Raw genomic sequence first — 23123 nt, forward strand, 5'->3', positions numbered from 1 at the left:
TCCAGCCTGCTTTCTTGGCTGGGAGAGAATCCTAAGGCTGGAGCTGCTTCTGTCCTGCTCAAGTTGACCTTGATGCACCCCATCCCCTACCCCCACCCCATCCATAGGGATTGCCTGGTAGGGTGGGGAGAACTAGGTGCCTGGCAGCCCTTTCTTAGGTGGGCAGCACTTCCTTGTGTTCCTGTAGTTCCTTTGCTCATAATAGAGTGTTCATTGCTTTGCTTGTCCCTGGTATCTTGTGTGTAGTATTCCCCTCTGGGCTCAGAGCTGCAGGTGGTTTCCCAGGGGCTTCCCAGCTTCTCCAGTGAACTCCCTCTCTGACATGCAGCAGCTGTATTCTCTGGGCCTCTGAGCACTGCAAAACAAATGTGAAAAGTAGTGTTTCGAGAGCAGTAGTCCTGTGTTGGCAGAGTGCTTTCTGTGCACTGCACATTTTATTTCCTCAGCCATCCTTGTACATTATGTATTAGAATTCTTTTTATGCAGAAGGAAATGGTATAGTAACTTTTATCTTGGAGCCAGCTGTTCTTTAACTTCAAAGTTTTAATAATTTCAAAGGAGGTGCTCTATCTTTCAAGTTTATCTCTTGCATCTAATGTGATAAAGATAAAACATTTGTTCACTTTCTCCTGATCTTTTGTCTCAGCCCCTAATGACATTAACTTCTGTTGATAACATTAATGACACCAAGAGAAGGCAGGAATCAGACCAGCCAGTGTTTGTAGCTTATCTCCTCCCCTTTTAAGGTTGTTTTTCCCCACCCTCACTCTTGGGGGGTGTAAATGGAGATGGCTTATGAAATTTAAAATTATGAAAATTTTACAAATACAGCCAAAAGCAGTGAGAACAATGTAAGAGTACCTGTGTGCCCCTTGCTCAGCTTCAGCAATTGATAACATTCTGCTCTTCCTTTTAGTTCTCTCTGCTGAAGCACTTTGCAGCAAATCCCAGCATTTTATGTGTAAATACTTCATTATGCATCTTTTTCCAATTTTATTTTATTTCATTTTTTCATCACCATTTATCCCCTCTATGCCTTCATCTACCTCCACCCATCCCCCACCCCTGAAATCGCCAAACTGTTGTCCATGTCCATGAGTTCTCTCTTTTTTTTTTTCATTCTCAATCTCTTCACTCCCCTACCCCTGCAAGTTGTCTGCCTGCTCTCTATCTATGAGTCTGTCTCTATTTTACTTGGTAGTTCAGTTTGTTCATTAAACTTGATATATGAGTAAAATCATATGATACTTGTCTTTCTCTGACTGGCTTATTTAACTTAGCCTAATGTTCTCCAGGTCCATCCATGCTGTTGCAAAGGGTAAAAGTTTCTTCCTTTTTATGTCAGAGTAGTATTCCATTGTGTAAATGTTCCAGTTTTTTGTTTGTTTTTTTATCCATTCATCTACTGATGGACATTTGGGCTGCTTCTAAATCTTGGCTATTGTAAATAATGCTGCAATTAACATAGAGGTACATATTAGTGTTTCGGGTTTCTTATGATAAATTCCCAGGAGAGGAATCACTGGGCCTTAAGGCAGTTCCATTTTAAACTTTTTCAGGTAACTCCATACTGCTTTCCACAGCGGCTGCCCCAATTTGCATTTCCACCAACAGTGCACGAAGGCTCCCTCTTCTCTACATCCTCGCCAGTACTTGTAGTTTGTTGATTTATTAATGATAGCCATTGTGACAGGTGTGAGGTGATATCTCATTGTGGTTTTAATTTGCATTTCTCTAATGATTGACGTTGAGCATCTATCTTTTCATATATCTTTTGGCCATCTGTATGTCCTCTTTGGAAAAGTCTATTCAGCCTTTTGCCCTTTTAATTGGATTGTTTGTTTATTTGGTTTTGAGTTTTATACATTCTTTATAAATTTTGGACATCAACCCGTTATCAGATGTCTCACTGGTGGATATATTCTTTTATTCAGTGGGTTGTCTTTTCATTTTTTTGATGGTTTCTTTTGCTGTGCAAAAACTTCCTAGTTTGATGTAGTCTCATTTCTTTATTTTTTCTTTTGTTTCCACTGCCTGAGGAGATATATCAGAAAAAATATTGCTATGAGAAATGTCAGAGATTTTACTGCCTACGTTTTCTTCTAGGATTTTTATGATTTCGAGTCTAACATTTAATTCTAAACCATTTTGAATTTATTCTTGTGTGTGGTGTAAGAAGGTGGTCTAGTTTCATTTTTTTGCACCTATCTGTCCAATTTTCCAACACCATTTATTTATTTATTTATTTATCCTCACCTGAGGACATTTTTCGATACTTTGTTCAGATAGAGTGGGAGGGAGAGAGAGAGAGAGAGAGAGAGAGAAACATTGACGTGAAAGGGACACATTGAGTGGTCGCCACCCACACGACCCAACCAGGGCTGGGGACAAACTGCAACCGAGGTATGTGCCCTTAGTGGAACCGAACCCGGGTCTCTCCAGACCACAGGCCAACGCTCTAACCGCTGAGCCAAACCGGCCAGAGCCCAACACCATTTATTGACTAAACTATCTTTAGTGCATTTGCCTCCTTTGTCAAATATTAATGGACTATAAAGGTGTGGATTTATTTCTGGGCTTTATTCTGTTCCATTGATTTATATGTCTGTTTTTATGGCAGTACCATGCTATTTTGATTACTATGGCATTGTAGTATAGTTTGATGTCAGGTAGGGTGATTCCTCCAACTTCATTCTTCTTTCTCAAGATTGCTGATGCTATTTGGGGTCTTTTGTGGCTCCATACAAATTTTTGAAATGTTTTTTGTTTTAGTTTTGTGAAATAATCCATTGCCATTTTGATAGGAATTGAATTGAATCTGTAGATTACTTTGGGTAGTATGGACATTTTAATGATGTTAATTCTTCCTATTCACGGACACGGTATATGCTCTACCTATTTGTATTTTCCTCAATTTCTTTCTTCAGTGTCTTATAATTTTCTGAGCACAGGTCTTTTATATCCTTGGTTAAATTTATTCCTAGGTATTTTATTCATTTTGAAGAATGAGATTTTTATTTTAGTTTCCCTTTCTGATAGTTCATTATTGGTGTATAAAAATGCAACTGATTTCTGGATATTTATTTTGTATCCTTCAACTTTACTGAATTAATTTATCAATTCTAGTAGTTTTATGGTGGAATCTTTAGGGTTCTCTATGTACAATATCATGTCATCTGCAAATAATTACAGTTTTACTTCTTCCTTTCCAATTTGGATGCCTTTTATTTTTTCTTCTTGTCTGACTGCTGTGACTAGGACTTTCAGTACTATATTGAACAAGAGTGGTGAGTCCAGCCAGTGTGGCTCAGTGGATTGAGCATTGACCCATGGGCCGAGAGGTCATTAGTTTGATTCCTGGTCAGGGCACATGCCCAGGTTGCGGGCTTGATCCCCAGTGGAGAATAGGCAGGAGGCAGCCCATTGATGTGTCTCCCTCATCAATGTTTCTGTCTCTCTTATCCTCTCCCTTCCTCTCTCTCTAAAAATCAATAAAACATATTTAAAAAGAGAAAGAGAGAGAGTGAAAGTGGGTTTGTTCCTGATCTTAGGGGGAACGCTTGTAGTGTTTGCCCATTGAATATGATATTGGCTGTGGGTTTGTCATATATGGCCTTTATCATGTTGAGGTATGTTCCCTCTATTCCCACTTTGCTGAGAGTATTTAGCATGAATGAGTGCTGGATTCTATTAAATGCTTTTTATGCACCTATTGATATGATCATTTGATTTTATCCCTTCAGTTTGTTTATGTGGTGTATCACAATTATTATTTTGCAGATGTAGTACCAACCTTGTAGTCCCAAAATAAATTCCATTTGATAATGGTGTATAATCTTTTTTTGTATTGCTGGATTCAGTTTGCTAATATTTTGTGGAGGATTCTAGCGTCTATGTTTATCAGGGATATTGGCCTATAATTTTCTTTCTTTATCTGGTTTTGGAATTAGGATAATGCTGGCCTCATAAAATAAGCGTTGGAATCTTTCCTCCCCTTGAATTTTTTGCAATAGTTTGAGAAGGATAGTTGTTAGTTCTTTCAATGTTTGGTAAAATTCACCTGTGAAACCATCAGGTCCAGGGCTTTTGTTTGTTGGGAGTGTTTTTTTTGATTACTGCTTCAATTTCACTAGTAATCTGTCTATTCAGATTCTCTGATTCTTCCTGATTTAGTTTTGGAAGGTTGTATGTTTCTAGGAATTTATCAATTTCTTGCAGATTGTTCAATTTGATGACATATAGTTGTTTATAACATTTTCTTACAAACCTTTGTATTTCTTTGGTGTTAGTTGTTACTTCTCCTCTTTCATATCTAATTTTATTTTTTTGGGTCCTCTTTTTTTTTTTTCATAGTGAAGTTGGCTAAAAGTTTGTCAATCTTGTTTTTCTTTTCAAAGAACCAGCTCTTGGTTTCATTGATCTTTTGTATTTTGTTTTTTAGACTCTATTTCATTTTTTTGTGCTCAGATCTTTATCATTACCTTCTTTGTACTCACTGTGGGCTTTGTTGTTCTTTCTCAGTTCCTTTAAGTATAAAGTTAGATTGTTTATTTGAGGTGTTTTTTTCCTTCTTTCCCTTGAGATAGGCCTATGATGCTATGAATTTCCCTCTTAAGAATGCTTTCCATGTGTCCCACAGATTTTAAGTTGTGTTCTCATTTTCATTCATTTCAAAGTATCTTCTTCCTTGATCTTGTTGTAAATTCATTAATTGTTTAGTAACATGTTATTTAGCATATATGTCTTCATGTATTTTTCAGTTTTCTTGTGATTAATTTTAAGTTTCATAGCATTATGGTCAGAGAAGACGCTTAATATGATTTCAGTCATCTTAAATTATTGAGACTTGTATTGTGTTCCAGCATGGGGTCTATCCTAGAAGACATTCCACGTGCACTTAAAAAGAAGGTATATTTTGCTGCCTAGCTGGGGCCCAGGAGCAGGTCAGGAAAAAACTCCAGCTACCCACAGGGATCTGCCTTTGCCTGCAGGCTGTCTGTTAGTCTCAGTCTAATAGGCCTCTAGCTGTAGTCAGGGGTGTAAGCTCCACAAGGTGGGGTGAGAGGGATTCCCAAGGGTGGGGCTATTGCTTCACAGCAGGCTAATGCTGCATAGATAGGAATGGTTTGCTGGAGAAAAATGGCTTCTGCAGGATATGGGGATGACTCAGCACAGGGATCCAGATTGCTGTTCTCTTAGCTCTCTTCCCAGAGCCACCAACCCTGGACTCTCATCACACAGCTCTTCTTCACTCTGCCCTCCCTCTGCTGGAGCCCAAGGTGGATGTTTGCAAACAAAATTTTGTGTGTCGGCATTTTAAGAGGGTGCCTGCATTTCTAGTTGTCTTCCTGGCAGACAAATACCCTGCTGCGTTTCATAGTCAGATGTAATGTGGGCACCTTTTCCAGTTCTGGTGCTCTGGGATGGGGAGCCCGTTTTGGAGTTTAGACCGCAGACTACTCAGAGTAAATCCCCTGTAGCTGAAATAATCCCTCCAGAACTTCAGCTGCAGCCTGTGGGAGCCTGGCCAGCCATCTTGTGCCTCCGAACTTTCTACCAGTCTCGATGGGCCTCTTCTTTAAGTCTTTGGTTATAGGGCTTCCTTCCAGCTAGTCTTCAGTTTGGGTATTCAGGATGATTTTTCTACATTTTAGTAGTAGTTCCCACTTAGTCCTGGGAGAAGGTCAGGTAGCTTCCATCCAATCTGCCACCATCATGGACTCCCGTATGCATCTCTTGTGAATAGGACTTTAAAGAAAACAACCTGTATAACATATAAATAAACTCCAACAAAATTAACCTCAATTCATTAAAGTTACCTAATATTCAGGCTGTGTTCCGTTTCCCCATTTGTCACAAAATGCCTTGCTAAAGCTCAAAGCCTGCTCTCAACAGCCCAGGTAGGAGGCTCGTGCAGGGCAATTTTGGGAATTCTGACTTCTGAATCCCCCCTCCAGTCTTCTAACTCATTCCAGTCCTGCTGATCTTGTTAATGGCAGGATTCTACTTCTTGGCACACACTGCATGACCTCAGGTTCCTTGAGTTTTCCAGATTTCTCACTATTCTGATGAGCTGATAAGTCTTGTCCATTCTTCCTCCTCTTCTCCTTTCACCTCACCTTTATGTTAGCTCAGCATATTGTCTTTTCCCATTTTCTAGTTCATCTTCTTCCTGTTACAAAAAGGTTCTCCTCTCTTTATTGTGGATTCTGAAGTCAGACTCTGAGGTTCTACTAGCACTGACTCTGTCATCCTGGGCATTTGCCTTCATTCTATGTCCCTCCCTTTTTCTCATTGGTGAAATAGGGCCAATAGCAATGTCAGGGCTGTGAGGTGGAAGTGGGATCTTTGAAAGTGGTGAGGGTGCCTGGCAGGCACTGAGGCTCAGGAAGAGTGACGATTATCCATTATGAACTGGCCCTCAATAGCTTTTCCAGAATTATTTTCACACCTCACTCCAAATGGACTCTGGTTTACAGCCACATGGGAATCTATTCCAATCCATGCAGATTTATTCCCTCTTGCCTTTATGCTTCACACATTCACCCATGTTACTAGCTCAGAAATTTCGTTAGTGCAAAGGTTTTGGAATTTTCTCTGGCAGAATTAGTCCCAGAGCACATGACTTCAGGCTCGTCTGCTGCATCTGACATCTGATTGTCCCACTGGTATTGAAGTGCTTCTCTGAGGAACGGCACTTTGTCTGAGTCCTGGCTCCTCCTGGGTCAGTGCTTGGCACCCAGATGTGAGGATATGAGGGGTTGTCCTTTCTGCCTGGAAATTGCCATTGGTAGGGGAGCGATGGAAACTTAAGTAGGAAAGGGGTTGGGCCTTATATTTACAGGACACTGGTTAAGGATGAGCTACTGTGATGCTCTACAACCTGCCCTCCATACCTCCCCTCACTCCTGCTAAACTGGGATGCTAGATGGAAGGGCACTCCTCCTAAGCACCCTGTTACTTCTCTCCTCTTTCCCCAGCTCTGCCTCTGCAACTTCACTCTTCTCTAGGAAGAGCACTCAGCAACCACCAGTATGGCTCCAGGGCTCCTGACCACCAGGGATGAGGTGAGTCCTGAAATTTCTTTCTAGCTCTTGCAGGATGGACCCATCACCTTTTCTTGGCCTAGTACCTTGCTGGTACTAGGCCATACCTAGCCCTGACCTTGGAGGAGTGGCCCCTTTTACCTGGAGCCTTTTCTTAGAGACTCCTGTTTTATTCATGACCCAGGCATTCATCAGGTAGAACATTTTATTGCAGTTAAATTAAAAATACTGGACCTTCATGCTGACATGCACAGTGATTCCCAGGGCCTAATAAAGTGGAGGAAAGCTTTCAAGGGAGGAACTGACTATGCCACCCCCCACCCCCTACCCCCGCCCCAGTGGACTTGGCAAGTTGAAGAACTTAGAGAAGGCATTCCTGTTGACATGGGGTGGGAAGCATAGCGTGTCTCAGCATCTAGGTGATGGGCAGGCTGTCCCTCATCATTTGGGAAGCTTGGAGCTGCCTGTGGCCTTTGGTCACATCATTTTCTCTGGGTAGAGGTGAGGGTGCTGAATGCTGACACTTGTGACTCAGATAGATTGTTTGGCTGGTTCCATTATTTATATTTAAATGAGTTTTCCACACTTACAAATCGGAAGATTACACCTAAAGGTCTGGGTTGCCAAATTCTCTGACAATAGATTCTTTTCCACTGTTCTACATCTACACTCTTGGTGGATGACTAGTGGCTAGAGCCAAACACTGTCTCCACAGTGTAATCACACTCCTTGTGCCCCTTCGCCCCAAGGCTGTGGTGCCTGCTTTACTCTCATTACTTGCCTGGCCCCTAAAGGCCTTTTTCACCCACTCTGAGCCTGGATGGAGACAGTTCAGGCAGGCTCCTGAAAGCCAGGCTAAGGAGTGTGGACTTGAACTTTGAGAAAACTGGGCTTTAAGGATTTTGAAAAGAGTTTGCCATGTTGAAATCAAGGATTTGGAAATAAATAGTAACTGAATGCATGTATGTCCTAATAAAAAGATTTTCTAACCCCAGACTAGTCAGCATGGGAACTTGTCAAAATCAAATGCAGTTAACATTAGGGAACACCTCTGTGCTGGTTAAGTCAATTATGCAATGTAGTATCAATGGTGCTAATTCAGATTTGTATCGCCTATATGTAAATATGTCAAAGGTAGGTTTTGTTCTCTTTTTTGCAAGATCTGAACTTGATGTTAGCTCTGGGCTCGTATGGTAGATATTTGCCTGTTACTGTATAAGTTAAAAATGTTTGGCTTTGATGTTATCAGACATCATTGAGAGCTGTCTGTTCCTCAATTGTCAAACCTTTTGTACCTTTGAGAAGAAATGTGTATGCAGTGCATACAATTCTGAATGTTCCCTAATGTCACAGGGAAAGCTTTTCTTTTGTACGTTTCACTTAACCATTTATGGTGTTAATAGAGAAGCATTCTTGGCCAGAAGGGAGTGCTGTATCAGCTTACTTGTCCTGTCTCTACTCGGCCACTTCCTGTGGGATCCATAGCATACCCTGAACTTAATCCTGTCTGTGACCAACATTTCTCAATATACAATTTTTCCTTTGATTCACTTCCTTGTGGAAAATTGATGCCAGGCATGAGCATCTGTGTGGCTTAGTTTTTTAAGGTGAAGTTTCTATACCTGGAATAGTGTTAGACACTTAGACTTGTTTCTTTTTTTCTTAAAAAAATTTTCCTCTTTATTGATTTTTAGAGAGAGGAGTGGAGGGGGAGAGAGATATAGAAATATCAATGAGAGAGAACATCGGTTGGCCGCCTCCTGCATGCCCCACCAGGGATCAGGCTCACACCCTGGGCATGTGCCCTGACCAGGAAACCGAACAGGCAACCTCTTGGTGCATGGGTCGAGACTCAACCACTGAGCCACACCTACTGGGCTAGACTTGTATCTTAAAGGGACCACATTATTAACTAATTTTGAAAGAATGAAGGAACAAAGGGGTTTGTTTTCTGTTATGTAATATTAGGAATCTTTTAATTGAATTTCCAGATACTTTATATGTGTCAGATCTGGATTATATAGAATATTCTAACCTATACTTATAACATGACACTTAGCCATTTCTGCTCAGGGCTTTTGCCTGAAAGGAGAAATTGGAATACTCTATTGCTACCAATAGTCCCTTCAGGTTTTTCTAACATAAAATTCAAAATTATTCAGCCTCTAAGGATCCAACAGTTCCAAAGCCACTTTCCCACTTAGGTATTTGTTATGGTAGTGCCCCACTCTCAGAACCATTATCTGAATTAGTCTCCCAGTGCTGCCATAACAAAATTTACTTCTCAGAGTTCTCAAGGCTGGGAAGTTTAAGATCAACATGCCAACAGACTCAGTTTCTGGTGAGGGCTATCTTCCTGGCTTGCAGATTGCTATCTTCTAATTATGGGCTCACATGGCAGAGAAAGAATGCGAGCAAGCTCTGGTGTCTTTTTTTTCTTATAAGGCACCAGCCTATTGTAACAGGGCCCTATCTTTATGACCTCATTTAACCTTACTTCCTTGGAAGCTATATCTCTAGAGATAGATACATTGAGGGTTAGGATTTCAACATATGAATTTTGGAAGGACACAGTTCAGCCCATAGCACCCCATGAATATCGTGAATGCAGAAAAGCCTTTAGTCAAAATTTACAACAAACATCAGAGAATCCACAAGGGAAAATTCATAGGGGTAGAGGGAACCCTATAAGTGAATGTAAAACTCTGGATGTAAGATCAACATGCAAAAGTCAGTTGTATTTCTGTACATTTCCAGTGAACTATCCAAACACATTTTTTAAAAATTCCATTTACAATAGTATCAACAAGAATAAAATACTCAGCAGTAAATTTAGCCACTGAAGCAAAAGACTTGCTCACTAAAACTGCAAAACATTGCTGCAATTAAAAATGACCTAGATAAATGGAAAGAATTCCCATGCTTATGGATTGGAAGACTTAATACCACTAAGATGACAGCACCAGTGAAAGTGATCTGTTGATTCAGTTCAGTCCCTATCAGAATCCCGTGTGTGTGTGTGTGTGTGTGTGTGTGTGTATGTATGTTGCAGAAATAGAAAAACCTATCCTAAAATTTATTTGGAATCTCATAGGTAACTGAATAGCCAAAACAAGTTTAAAAAGAAAGAGATAATTGGAGGATTCACACTGCCTGATGTCAGTATTTAGTACCAAGCTACAAACAGTGAAAACATTTTTGTATTGCTGTAACCATAAAAATATAGATCACGGAATAGAATTGAGAGCTCAGAAAAAATAATCCTCACATATGTGGTTCATTGATTTTGGCAAGTATGCCAAGACCATTCAGTTAGAAAACGACTATCTATACATATGATGTTTAGACAACTGAATATCCACAGCTAGAAGAACACACTTAAGATAAATGAAACATTAAAAGCCTCTGCAAAGAAATAGAAGTTATAATGAATAAGTATATGGAAAGTTCGGAACTGAAAAATACATACCTGAAGAAAAAGCTCAGTAGATGAGCTTATGAGCAGATTTGAGGTAACAGAATCAGTGAACTAGAAGATAGAACAATATAAATTAACCAGTCTGTACAACCAGGAGAAAATGAATACAGCCTCAAGAACGGAGAGCATATAACAAAATAGCCAACATTTCTGCCACTGTGGTTCTGGAGAAGTGAAGGAGGACAGGGTTGAAAATGTATTAGAGAATCAATGGCTGCAAACCTCCTAAATTTTGCAAGAGATGAAAACCTACAGATCCATAAAAATGAGTGTATGTCAAACATGATAAACCCACTGAAATCCATGCCAAGACACATCATAATGAATCTTCTGAAGAGTAAAACTGAGGAAAACACCTTGAAAGGGGAAAAAAAAATTAACACGTTTTTCCCACAGGGGAAACACTGTTAGAATGGTAGTGGATTTCTCATCAGAAACTACAGAGGTTACATGGAAAGGGTACAATGTTTTTCAGGAGCAGAAGGAAAAGAACTGTTAATGCCAAGTCTTGTAACAAATGAAAACATCTTTCATGAATTAAGGGTGAAATCAGGAAATTCTCAGATGAAGGAAAACAGAATTTGTTTCTAGGTGAATGAAAATTTGATAAACAATAAATGTGGGAACCTTTGAATGTCTATGTGCTGTGAAAAATTAACATAGTAGGCTTGCCACTTCTATCCTTGGAAAGTCCTGCTTCCTAGATTATCCTTTGGCTGGCATCAGAATCTTTCATTTCAGGAGAGTTGGCACCATTCCCAGAACTGATATTAATGGCCTACTGCCTAAAAGTTGGATTGGTTTATGCTGAACACCTGCTTTCCTTCTGGAATCTCAAGTTTTGATATGTGCTAGGCAGAGGGTACCTGTGTGACCAGCTTCTACTAAAAATGTTGAATACTGAGCCTCTTATGAATTTTACTGTTAGACAACATTTAACACATGTCACACGTCATTGCTGGAGGAAATAATTGGTTTGTGTGTCTCTACTGGGAGAGGATTTTTGGAAGCTAGTTCCTGGTTTGTTCTGGACTTTGTTTCTCATACATTTGCCTTTGTGGATTTTGCTTTGTATCCATTTGTTGTAATCATAGCCATGTGTACAACTATATGGCGAGTCTTGTGAATTTTCCTAGTAAACATCAAAACTGAGGGTGGTATTGGGAACCCTTGATGTAGTCAGGATGAAAAAGAACACAGTAAGGAAAAATATGGGTAAATACAGCAGGCGCTCCTCCTACAAATGAATTTTCTAAACTAATTTTGGTAGTTAAAACAAAAATAATTACATGGTCTGATGTGATTCTAAACGTATACAAAGAAAATACTTAAGAAAATTACATTTTAAGTAGGAAAGGTAAGAGCATGTATTGGGAGGTAAGATTCCTATACTTCATTCAAACTGGTAAAATGACATAAGCAGTAGATTGATGAGTTATGTATACATAATGTAGCACCTAGAACAACCCCCAAAAAACTATACAAAGAGATATACTAAAAAACACTATAAATAAATCAGAATTGAATTTTTGAAAAAGCTCAAGTAACCTACCAGAAGTCAATAATAAGAAAGCAGAAAATGAACAAATAAAATTATAATGCTCTAAATACAACAACTAAAAGAGAGGTGGGCACAGTGGATTAAAAACAAACATATAGCCCTGGCCGGTTTGACTCAGTGGTTGGAGCATTGGCCTACAGACCGGAGAGTCCCAGGTTCGGATCCCAATAAGGGCATGTACCTCGGTTGCAGTCTGTCTCTGGCCCCAGTTGGAATTGTGGGGGTGGCAGCCAGTCCATGTGTCTCTCTCACATCGATGTTTCTCTCTCTCTCTTCCTCCCTCTTTCCCTCCTGCTCTATATGAAGATAAATACAAAAATGTCCTCAGGTGAGGATAAAAAAATAAAAACAAAATAAACAAAAAACAAACCCTATATGCTGTCTAAATGAAACTTCAAATACAGTGTAAACCAGTTAAAATACAAGAATAAAAAAGGTGCTTTATGCAAATATTACTCAAATAAAGCAGGAGTGGCTACTTGAATACAAAGTTAGGTAGACTTCAGAGCAAGGAGAGTTAACAAAGAAGGTCAGTTCATCTGGAAGGCATTATGATCCTCAATATGTATGCATCAAAAACAGAACTTTGCCCTGGCCGGTTTGGCTCAGCAAATAGAGCGTTGGCCCATGGACCAGAGAGTCCCAGGTTCAGTTCCCGCTAAGGGCACATACCTCAGTTGCAGTTTGTTTCCAGCCTTGGTTGGGTTGTGCGGGAGGTGGCCACTTGATGTGTCCCTTTCATATTGATGTTTCTCTCTCTCTCTCTCTCCCTCCCACTCTATCTGAATAAAAAAATGGAAAAATGTCCTTGAGTGAGGATAAAAAACAAAACAAAACAAAAAATAGAGCTTCAAAATATGTGAATAGGTAATTGAAAGGAGAAATAGACAAACCAACAATTCAAGACTTAAACACTTTTCTCTCAAATGTAGATAGAATAGCTAGACTCCAAATCAGTATGATCGCATCAACACCATCAACCAACAGAATGTAATCAACATTTATAGAACATTCCACCCAACAATAACAAAGTATATATTCTTTTCAAGTGCCCTCAAAAACATATTCCAAGATAGACATATCTTGAGCTGTAAAACAACACATAAAACAACAACAAAAAAATTGTTTACTGTAACAAATTTTTAAAAATTGAAATAATAGAAAAGGTGTTTTCTAACCACAATAGAATGAAACTTGAAATCAATAAGATAAAGTTAACAGAAAAATTTCTAAACATTTAGAAAATAAATAACATATTAGAGGGAATAATCCATGAATCAAATATGAAGTCTCAAGGGAAATAAAAACATGCATGAAAAGGAAATGCAATATATCAAAAGTGTGTGAGATGTAGTTAAAGGAGTCCCAAGAGGAAAATATAGCACTAAAATAAATGTATATGTTAGAAAACAGAAAATGTTTTAAGTCAGTCATCTATGCTTCTACCTCAAAACTTACAAAACTAATATCAAAATAAACTCAGAAGGAACAAATGGAAGGAAGTAATTATAAAGGCAGAAATCAATGAAATTGAAAATAAAAATAATAGAGGAAAGCAGTAAAATAAGAGCTACTTCTTTGAAAATCGACAAACATTTAGCAGGATTGACTAAGAAAAAGTGAGCAGACACAAATAACATCAGGAATGAAACAAGGGGTATTACTACATGTCTGTAGCTGTCAGAGGAATATCTACCCATAAATTTGAAAACTTAGATGAAACGAACCTATTTCTTAAAAAATAAAAACTACCTTAACTTGCTCAATATAGAATAGATAATTTGAACAGTCCTATAACTTTTAAGAAAGTCATTTTGTTTTTCAATCTGTACCTGAGGATATTTTTTCATTTTTCTTCAGAGAGAGTGGGAGGGAGGGAGAGAGAGCGAAATATCGATGTGAGAGAGACACATCGACTGGTTGCCTCCCACACGACACCGACCAGGGCCAGGGATCAACCACAACTGAGGTACGTACCCTTGACCGGAATTGAACCTGTGACTCATTGTTCTGCAGGCCGACTCTCTAACCGCTGAGCCAAACTGGCCAGGGAAAGGAAGTCAATTTGTAATTTAAAAGCTTCCATAGAAGAGATCTATAGGCCTACGTGATTTTACTGTGACATTCTGCCAAATGTTTAAAGGAGACTAAACACTAATGCTACATACTTTTTTCCAGAAAATAAGAGAACACTTTACAGTTCACTTTACAGAGTAGGTATTAAACTGATATCAAAAGCAGACAAGGGCAAATAGAGAAATCTGAAACTGCAGATCAACATCTCTCATGAATACAGACTGGATCCATATCTGAAATTCAATGTAACCCATCATATTAACAGACTAAAGAAAAAAACCACATGATTATATCAGTTGACAGTAAAAGTATTTGACAAAATTCAACCATTTATGAAATAAAACATCTTAGAACAGTAGGAACAGATGACAACTCCTCTATTTTGTAGGGACATCTGTAAGGTTCTTTTTCATTGATGACATTTATATAACAAAATTTACTATTTCAATTATTATTATTTATTTATTTATTTATTTTTTATCCTCACCTGAGGACATTTTTTGATATTTTGTTCAGATAGAGTGGGAGGGAGAGAGAGAGAGAAACATCGATGTGAAAGGGACACATCGAGTTGTTGCCACCCACACGACCCAACCAGGGCCGGGGACAAACTGCAACCGAGGTACATGCCCTTAGCGGGAACCGAACCCGGGTCTCTCCAGACCACAGACCAACGATCTAACCGCTGAGCCAAACCGGCCAGGGCTATTTTTAAATATATATTAGGTCCTTGCATAATGTGTGTTTGTTTGTCATTTTGTTATAGTAATGAGATACTGTAGGAACTTAACTCTGGTTTACATCAATTAGCCTGTGGTAAAATTGGTTTCATTATACATCATTTTGCTTAAAGTCACAAAACCTATGGAGAATGTTTCATGAAGAATTACTATACAGTTCAGTTGCATTAAGTACATTCATAGTGTTGTACAATTGTCACTATTCCCCATTTCCAGAACTTTTTTATCTTCCCAAAGTGGAAGTCTATTCATAAAACAATATCTCCCCCTTCCCTATTCTTGCCTGCTACTGGTAACCTCTATTTTTCTTTCTGTCTCTATGAATTCGCCTATTCTAGGTACCTGCTGTAGTGGAATCAAACACTTTTTATCTTTTGTGACTGCCTTATTTCACTTAGCATGCTGTTTTCAAGACTAATCAGTGAAGTACCATGTATCAGAATTTCCTTCTTCTTAAGGCTGAATAATATACGATTGTCTGTATATACTACATTTTCTTTCTTTATCTGTTGATAGACATTTGGGTTGTTTCCAACTTTGAGTAAATGTGAATAATGCTGTTATGGACATTGGTGTACAACTATCTGTTTGAGTCCCTGCTTTTAGTTCTTTGCTGGATCCTCTGGTGAGCTGTATGTTTAACTTTCTGAAGAACTGTCCAATTCTTTTCCATAAACCAGAATTTTACTTTTCTCACTAGCAATACACAAAGGGTCCAATTTCTCCCTTGCCCAAAATTGTTCTTTTCTGGGTTTTTTTGGTAATGGTAAATCTTAATGAGTATGATGTGGTATCTCAGTATTCTTAATGCTGGAGACATAAAGTTTCCCTCATTATATCAAGAACAAGGCAAGGATAACTTCAAGTCAAGATGGCGGCATAGGTAAATGCAGTACTCACCTCCTCCCACAACCACAATCAAAATTACAACTAAACTACAGAACAACCGTCATTCAGAATAATCGGAAATCAAGATGAATGGAAGTTCCTACAACTACGAAATTAAAGAAGCCACATCAAGACTGATAGGAGGGTCAGAGGCATGGAAGGGCTGGTCCCACAACCACATGTGGCAGATAAAAATCAGGAAGGATACCTCAGCTCTGAGGCCAGCTCCACACCAGGCCCCCAAGCTCAGGGTTCCAGTGCTGGGAAGAGAAGTCCTCACAACTTCTGGCTGTGGTAATTGAGGCTGAGGAAGGCTGAGGCTTCTGGAGTCCCAGGCAGTTCCTCTTAAAAGACCCATCACAGACTTACTTGGACTCACTCCCTCTGGCTCTAGAGCAGGGGAGGCAGTTTGAAAGGCACCAGAGACATACAGGGAAGAACTAAGTTGTTTGGCATCAGGGCAAGAGCTGGAAGAGCAGCTTTCTTCCAGACAGATATGCTGGTGGAGGCCATTGTTCCTTTGGTGAGCTCTTCCCCCATGGGGCGAGCAGATGGGCACCATATCTCAGACACCATCATCGTGGCTCACACTATTTACCTTGCCCTGGTGATTCTCTGAGGCCCTGCTCCACCCAACTTTTGGGCCCACCCAAGCTTTTTCCAGTGGGTTTAACATAGGAATGGCCTGTTTGGACTCATGCTTTGTATTTTCCTAAAATCTCTCAAACAAGCAGCATCTGGCCTCAGGGAACACCATACCTCTCACTAAGTGGCCCCAGGCCCAGCACTAGCAGCAGCCAGCCTTGGTTCACAGCTTAGCTTTGCCTTGGCACCTTCAAGCTCAGCACAGGAAGCAGCCTATAGCTTTATAGTTTATGCCTGGTGACCAAGGTAGAACACAAGCAGTGGCTGACCTTGGCCTGTGCCTCCCAGGAGGGCCCAGAGTTAACACACCAAGAGGACAGCTTCAGACCACATCAAAGCACCACTACCCAACCTCTACAAGTGACACACTCAAGTAGTGGGCTCAGTGGGTACCAGAGCCCTGCTGAAGTAAGTCTTGCTCTGTGTGGTGGGCCCCTGCACAACAGATCCTCGAAGGTAGTCAGAGGTCACTGGTCATAGCCAGTCCTTCCAGCTGATCAACCTGACTAAATCTCTTCCATTGATGTGATAACAGCAGCCAAGACTCAATTACAACTGAAGGGTGTACAGTCCACATGGGTGGGTGGGGGGAGCACCTTGAGTACCCAGATGGGGTGATCAGGGAGGCTATGCCATCAAACCCTACAGGAAACCTACTACAATAAGCCATCCTACAAAGCTGAGAAGACAGCACCTCTACCTAATACATATAAACAAACACAAAAAGGCAGCCAAAATGAGGAGACGAAGAAACATATCCCAAATGAAAGACCAGAATAATTCTCCAGTAAAAGAACTAAACAAAATGGTGATAATCAATGTAACAGATGCAGAGTTCAAAATACTGTTTATAAGGATGATCAAGGAATTAGTGAGGACTTCAAGAGCATATAAAAGGACCAGTCAGAAATGAAGGATGCACTAACTGAAATAAAGAATAATTTACAGGGAATCAACAGTAGAGTAGGAGAAGCTGAGAGGCAGATCATCAATTTGAAATATAGGGAAGCAGAAGACACCCAATCAGTAAGCATAAAGACACCCAATCATAAGCATAAAGAAAAAGGAGTCCAGAAAAAAAAAACAAAAAAACACAAAAAAGGATAGTGTAAAGAGTCTTTGGGACAACTTCAAGTGTATCAACATTTGCATCATGGTGGTGCCATAAGGAGAAGAGAGAGAACAAAAAATTGAAAACTTATTTGAAAAAATAATGACAGAAAACTTCCCTAACTTGATGAAGGAAACAGACATATAAGTCCAGAAAGCACAGAGAGTCTTAAACAAGATAAATCCAAAGAGGCCCACACCAAAGACACATCATAATTAAAATGCAAAAGGTTAAAGACAGAGAGAATCTTAAAAGCAGCAAGAGAAAAGCAGTTAGTTGCCTACAAGGGAGCTCCCATAAGTCTGTCATCTGATTTCTCAACTGAAATTTTGCAGGCTAGAAGGAAGTGGCAAGAAATATTCAAAGTGATGAAAAGCAAAGACCTATGACCAAATTACTCTGTCCTGCAAAGCTGTCATTTAGGATTGACTGATGTATAAAGAGCTTCCCAGAGAAGAAAAAGCTAAAGGAGTTTGCCACCACCAAACTGGTATTATATGAAATGTTGAAGGGTATTCTTAAAGATCAAAAATATGAACAATAAAATACATATCTATCAGCAATTGAATCTACAAACCAAATGAACAAGCAAAAAAGAAACAAACTCATAGATACAGAGAGCTTTTTGTTGGTTACCAGATTGGAGGGGCATTGGAAGGATGGGCAAAAAAGTTTATGGGATTAACAAGTACAAATTTGGCCTTGGCCAGTTTGGCTCAGGAGTTAGAGCATCAGCCTGTGGACCGAAGGGTCTCAGGTTCGATTCCTGGTCAAGGGCACACATCTGAGTTGCAGATTCATCCCCTTGTGGAAGGTAACCAATCATGTGTCGTTCTACATCGATGGTTTTCTCTCTCTCTCCCTCGCTCCATTCCACTCTATGTAAAAAATCAATGGAAAAATATTCTCGAGTGAGGATTAACCAAAAAAAAAAAAAAAAGACAGATTGGTTCTTAAGACTGATGAACCTCAGAGGGAAGGAGGGTGGGAAGAGATAAACCAAAGAACTTATATGCAAAATGCATAACCAATGGACACAGACAATAGTGTGGGGATGGCAGGAGGGGGATGGGAGTGGGGAGGAGGGTGTCAATGGGGGAGAAAAGCGGGGCGACATCTGCAATACTTTCAACAGTAAAGATAAAAGAAGAAGAAAAAGTCAAGGATGCCTGCTCTTACCACTCTTACTCATTATTGTGCTGGAAGTGCTACAGTAAAGGCAAGAAGAGAAAATAAAATGTATACAGATTCTAGGGGAAGAAATAAACTTGTCCCTATATGCAAATGCCATGATTATCTATGTAGAAAAATCTCAAGTAACCTAGGAGAAAAATTACTCCAAGAGCTAATGTGTTCAGCCAGGTTGCAGGATTCAAGATCAACATACGAAAAATTGTACTTTTGTATCATAGCATGAACATATGGTTACTGATACTGAAAATAAATTTAAAAAGAAGAAATTCTTAACAAAATATTTATGGGCCTTGTATGCTGAAAACTCCTAAGTGCTGGTGAAAGAAGCCAAAGAACATCTCAGTAAATGGAGAGACATATCAATGTCTTTCTTCATGGATTTGAAGAGTCAACATAGTAAAGATGTCAATTCTCCCCCAATTGATATACAGGTTTAATGCAGATCTTGTCAAAATTCCAGCAGTTTTTTTTTTTCCTTTGGTTGCTATGGACAAGAGTATTCTAAAATTTATATGGAAAGGCACATGCCCTAGAATAGCTAAAATACCTTTAAAATGAAGGCTGAAGTGGGCGGAATCAGTCTACCTGATTTCAAGGCCTGCTGTACTGCTACAGTCATCAAAACTGTTCTTGCCAGTGCCGTAGACATAGAGATCAACAGAGTAGAATAGAGATCTTCTAAATAAACTTACCAGCAATATGGGCAGGGGATTTATGGTGTTGAACACATGCTATCAGGATTTAGGTTAGAAGCAGGATTTATGGATCCTTGCTGCCTCAGCACTGGTTAGTGGCTTAGGTAAAGTTGAGTAGTGGGTGTGGCTGGCTCCTGGGTGAGCAGGATGTGTTTCTGTTACAGGCATTGATGGCCTTCAGAGATGTAGCTGTGGCCTTCACGGAGAAGGAGTGGAAGCTACTGAGTCTTGCCCAGAGGACCCTGTATCAAGATGTAATGCTGGAGACCTACAGCCACTTGGTGTCACTGGGTAAGGACAGCCCTTCTCAGGTCTTGGACTCTGCCTGTGGGCATTTCAAGATCTGTGCAGCAGCCACCATGCTTTTGGCCGAGAAAGAAAAATATTTTCCCTATATTACCCAGAAAATGTTTGGATTCTATAGATTTGAAAATAGTGAAATTCTTGCCCTGGCTGATTTGGCTCAGCAGTTAGAGCATCTGCCCACGAACCAGAGAGGCCCGAGTTTGGTTCCCCCTAAGGGCACGTACCTCGGTTGCAGTTTGTCCCCGGCCCCGGATGGGGTCATGTGGGTGGCAACCAGTCGATGTGTCTCTCTCACATCGATGTTTCTCTCTCTTCTTCTCTCTCCCTCCCACTCTGTCTGAAGATAAATAGGAGAATATTTATGTTCACTCAAACTCAGGGGAGAATCAGTGGACTGCCTTCAGGTCCAGGATTCCTGCTCCCGTAGTCGCTCTTTGTTAGCACTCAGAGAGCCTTTGCCCCCCTGTGTGCTTCCTTGCCCCTCTGGGTTATTGCATTCCCCAGCTCACTCTGAGTTCTGTGATGGCCATTTATTTATTTATTTTCCTCACCCGAGGACATTTTTCCATTTTTTGTTCAGGTAGAGTAGGAGGGAGAAAGAGGAACAGAGAGAGAGAGAAACATTGATGTGAAAGGAACACATCGAGTGGCTGCCACCCGCATGACCAACCAGGGCCGGGGCAAACTGCAACCGAGATATGTGCCCTTAGTGGGAACAGAACCCGGGTCTCTCTGGACCGCAGGTCGACGCTCTAACCGCTGAGCCAAATGGGCCAGGGCTGTGATGGCCTTTTAATCCACTAACCCAAGGTCACCTTGGTTTCTTTTCTTGTGAGTAGGAATCACCTTTTCCAAACCAAAACTCATCACACAACTGGAGCAAGGGGACGAGCCCTGGAGTGAGGAGAGCGAATGTTTGGACCTGTGTCCAGGTGAGTGGGAAGCACCAGGCAGACAAGGTGACAGGCCAGTGAGGTGCTCAGCAGGTGAGGAAGGAGAAACCTCTGTGAGCCCCTGGGGGGAAGCTGTTCTTCAGTCCTTTCTTCCATGCCCTCCTGCGCACCTCAGAGAGGGCCTCCCTGGCACACTGCCCTCCTCCAGGGACCCTCACTCTGCTCACATGGCAGTTCTTCTCCAGCACATCTAGAATCTCCCTGTTTTGGGCTTTTCATGGTGGGCCTGATCTTCAACATAGTACTTGCCCTCTGAGCCTAAGTCGTCTGCCCCTATAGGTACTGTCCTGTTTCTGTTCTTAACCTGGTAACATTTTTGTGCATTGCTTCTAGCTCATACATTTTCATAGCTTTGTTTCTTTTATTTTATGATGGATTATTTAAGATTACTACAGGGTATAAAGAATTATGCAGTGAGTGCCAATGTGCCTAATGAACACTGTAAGTCCAGGTGACAGCCCTGTAGCTTCCCTGGTTGTATTTTGCTCCTCCACCTGAGAATCCAGTTTCTGCATCAGCATCCCCATAACTACCTTCATCCTTTTTTTCCATTTCATGGTCCTTAAACATATAGAGCATTGTTTTGCCTGTTTGTAAAGTTCTCTGCACATTGTATCATAATGTTGCACATCCTTCTGGAACATGCGTTTTCACTCACTTTCTCTGAGATTCACATTATAATGTGTAGGATCCCTTATACTTTTTAAAACTGTTACATGATTCCTTTATACAAATATTTCTATTTTAATGCAGTTAGAGTATCAGTTCCTTCCTTTGGAGATTTAAGTTACTTCTGATAAATTTGACTATTAAATAATGTTGCTATACATTCTTGTTACTTCCTTGGAAACATGTCCAACAGTTTCTCCAGATGTCTGCATAGGAGCGAGCAAGGTAGCTGGTTCACAGACCTGAGTGGCCTCAACCTGATGGTTGTGCCACATTGTGGTCTGAAGCTATTCTGCCACTTCCCACTCCAGCAGCAGGGATGGGAGCTCTTGTTCCACAGCCTCACCGACACTGGATGCTGTCAGGCCTGTGTTTTACCCATGTGTTCGGTCTGCGTTGCAGTCTCAAGGGGGCTTTGCCTTCCTGTGAGCATGAGCATCTTTTCCTATGTTGATTAGCCATTGGCATTTCCTCTTCTGTGATGTGACTGTTCAAGGTGTTTCCCTCCTTTTTATTTGGGCTGTTTCTTTCTGTTACGGATTTGTACAAATTCAATATACTATTACACTGTAGGACTTTAATCCAACAAGTATTAAATTTATGTGAACGTTGGGAGCTAAGTATAAATGTTTTCTTGATTTACCTTCGTTCATTGTTTTATTTTCAACATTTCTGGCATTTAATTTTTGTTTGTTTGTTTGTTTATTATTTGCTTCTAAATACAACCATACATCTGGACTTGTACTTTACAGCAAATTCACTGGTTTTGGCCTAATTTAAAAAACAACTATAAGCTATAAGCTATAATTATGGTATAATTTACAAGTATGTTATTATGGTACATAGTTAAGTGAAAATTATAAGGTATGTTATCAAAGTGTAATAAACTCCAAATATTTAAAGTGTTAAATTTGGTTAAGTTCTGATGCACGTATACAACCATGAAACCATCACCACAATTCAAAAAAAATCAAGCATACCTGTCACCCCAAAGTTTCCTTGTGCCTTACTGTGCTCCCCTTCCCCCTTACCCAGGACACCACTAATCTGCTTCCTATCATTATAGATTTGTTTGTATTTTCTGGAATTTATAGGATTTAATCATACAGAATACATAGTGGATTCTCTCACTCAACATAATTACTTTGAATTTCATCCATAGTGTTGCATATATCAGTATTTCACTTCCTTTTTTTTTGGTACGTGCCCCTAGCGGAAACCGAACCCGGGACTCTTTGATCTGCAGGCCGATGCTCCAACTGCTGAGCTATACCGGCCGGGCAGTATTTCACTTCTTTTTATTGATGAGTTGTATTTCATTATATTAATATCACAATTTGTTTAAATATTCCATTGAAAGACTTTGGGTTGTCTCCAGTTCTGAGAAATAGAAATAAAGCCTGTGTGTATATTCATAACAAGTCTTTGTGGGGACATATGCTTTAATTCCTTTTGGATAAATACTTGCAACTGGAAGGCTGAGTTGTATGATACTATGTATATTTAACATTTTACCTCACAAACTGTTTCTTAACTGGCTGCACCTTTTCACATTCTCAGCAGCAGTGTCCAGAGTTCCAGATGCTCGGCATCTTTGTCAACTTGGTGTTATCTTAGTTTTAGACGTTCTCCTAGCTGCGCAGTGGCATCTCACTGTGTTTTACTTCACATTTTCCCAGTGACTGAGGATGTTGAGGATCCTTTCATGTGCTTATTTGCCACCTGTGGATTTTCTTTGGTGAAATGTTTTCTGAAATCTCT

General features: G+C 40.1%; 1 protein-coding gene across 1 annotated transcript in view; it reads left to right on the forward strand.

Annotated features, from left to right (window-relative positions):
• ZNF169 (zinc finger protein 169) overlaps positions 1-23123 on the forward strand; it is a 59092-nt gene that overhangs the window by 26435 nt on the left and 9534 nt on the right. Inside the window, exons 2-4 of the mRNA XM_036261280.1 lie at positions 6981-7067; positions 19599-19725; positions 20580-20672. Of these exons, the coding sequence (XP_036117173.1) occupies positions 7035-7067; positions 19599-19725; positions 20580-20672 (253 nt within the window). The 5' untranslated portion in view covers positions 6981-7034. The remainder of the gene's footprint in view (positions 1-6980; positions 7068-19598; positions 19726-20579; positions 20673-23123) is intronic.

This window comes from Molossus molossus, unplaced genomic scaffold, assembly GCF_014108415.1.
Source record: "Molossus molossus isolate mMolMol1 unplaced genomic scaffold, mMolMol1.p scaffold_m16_p_14, whole genome shotgun sequence".
Classification (NCBI taxonomy): Eukaryota; Metazoa; Chordata; class Mammalia; order Chiroptera; family Molossidae; genus Molossus; species Molossus molossus.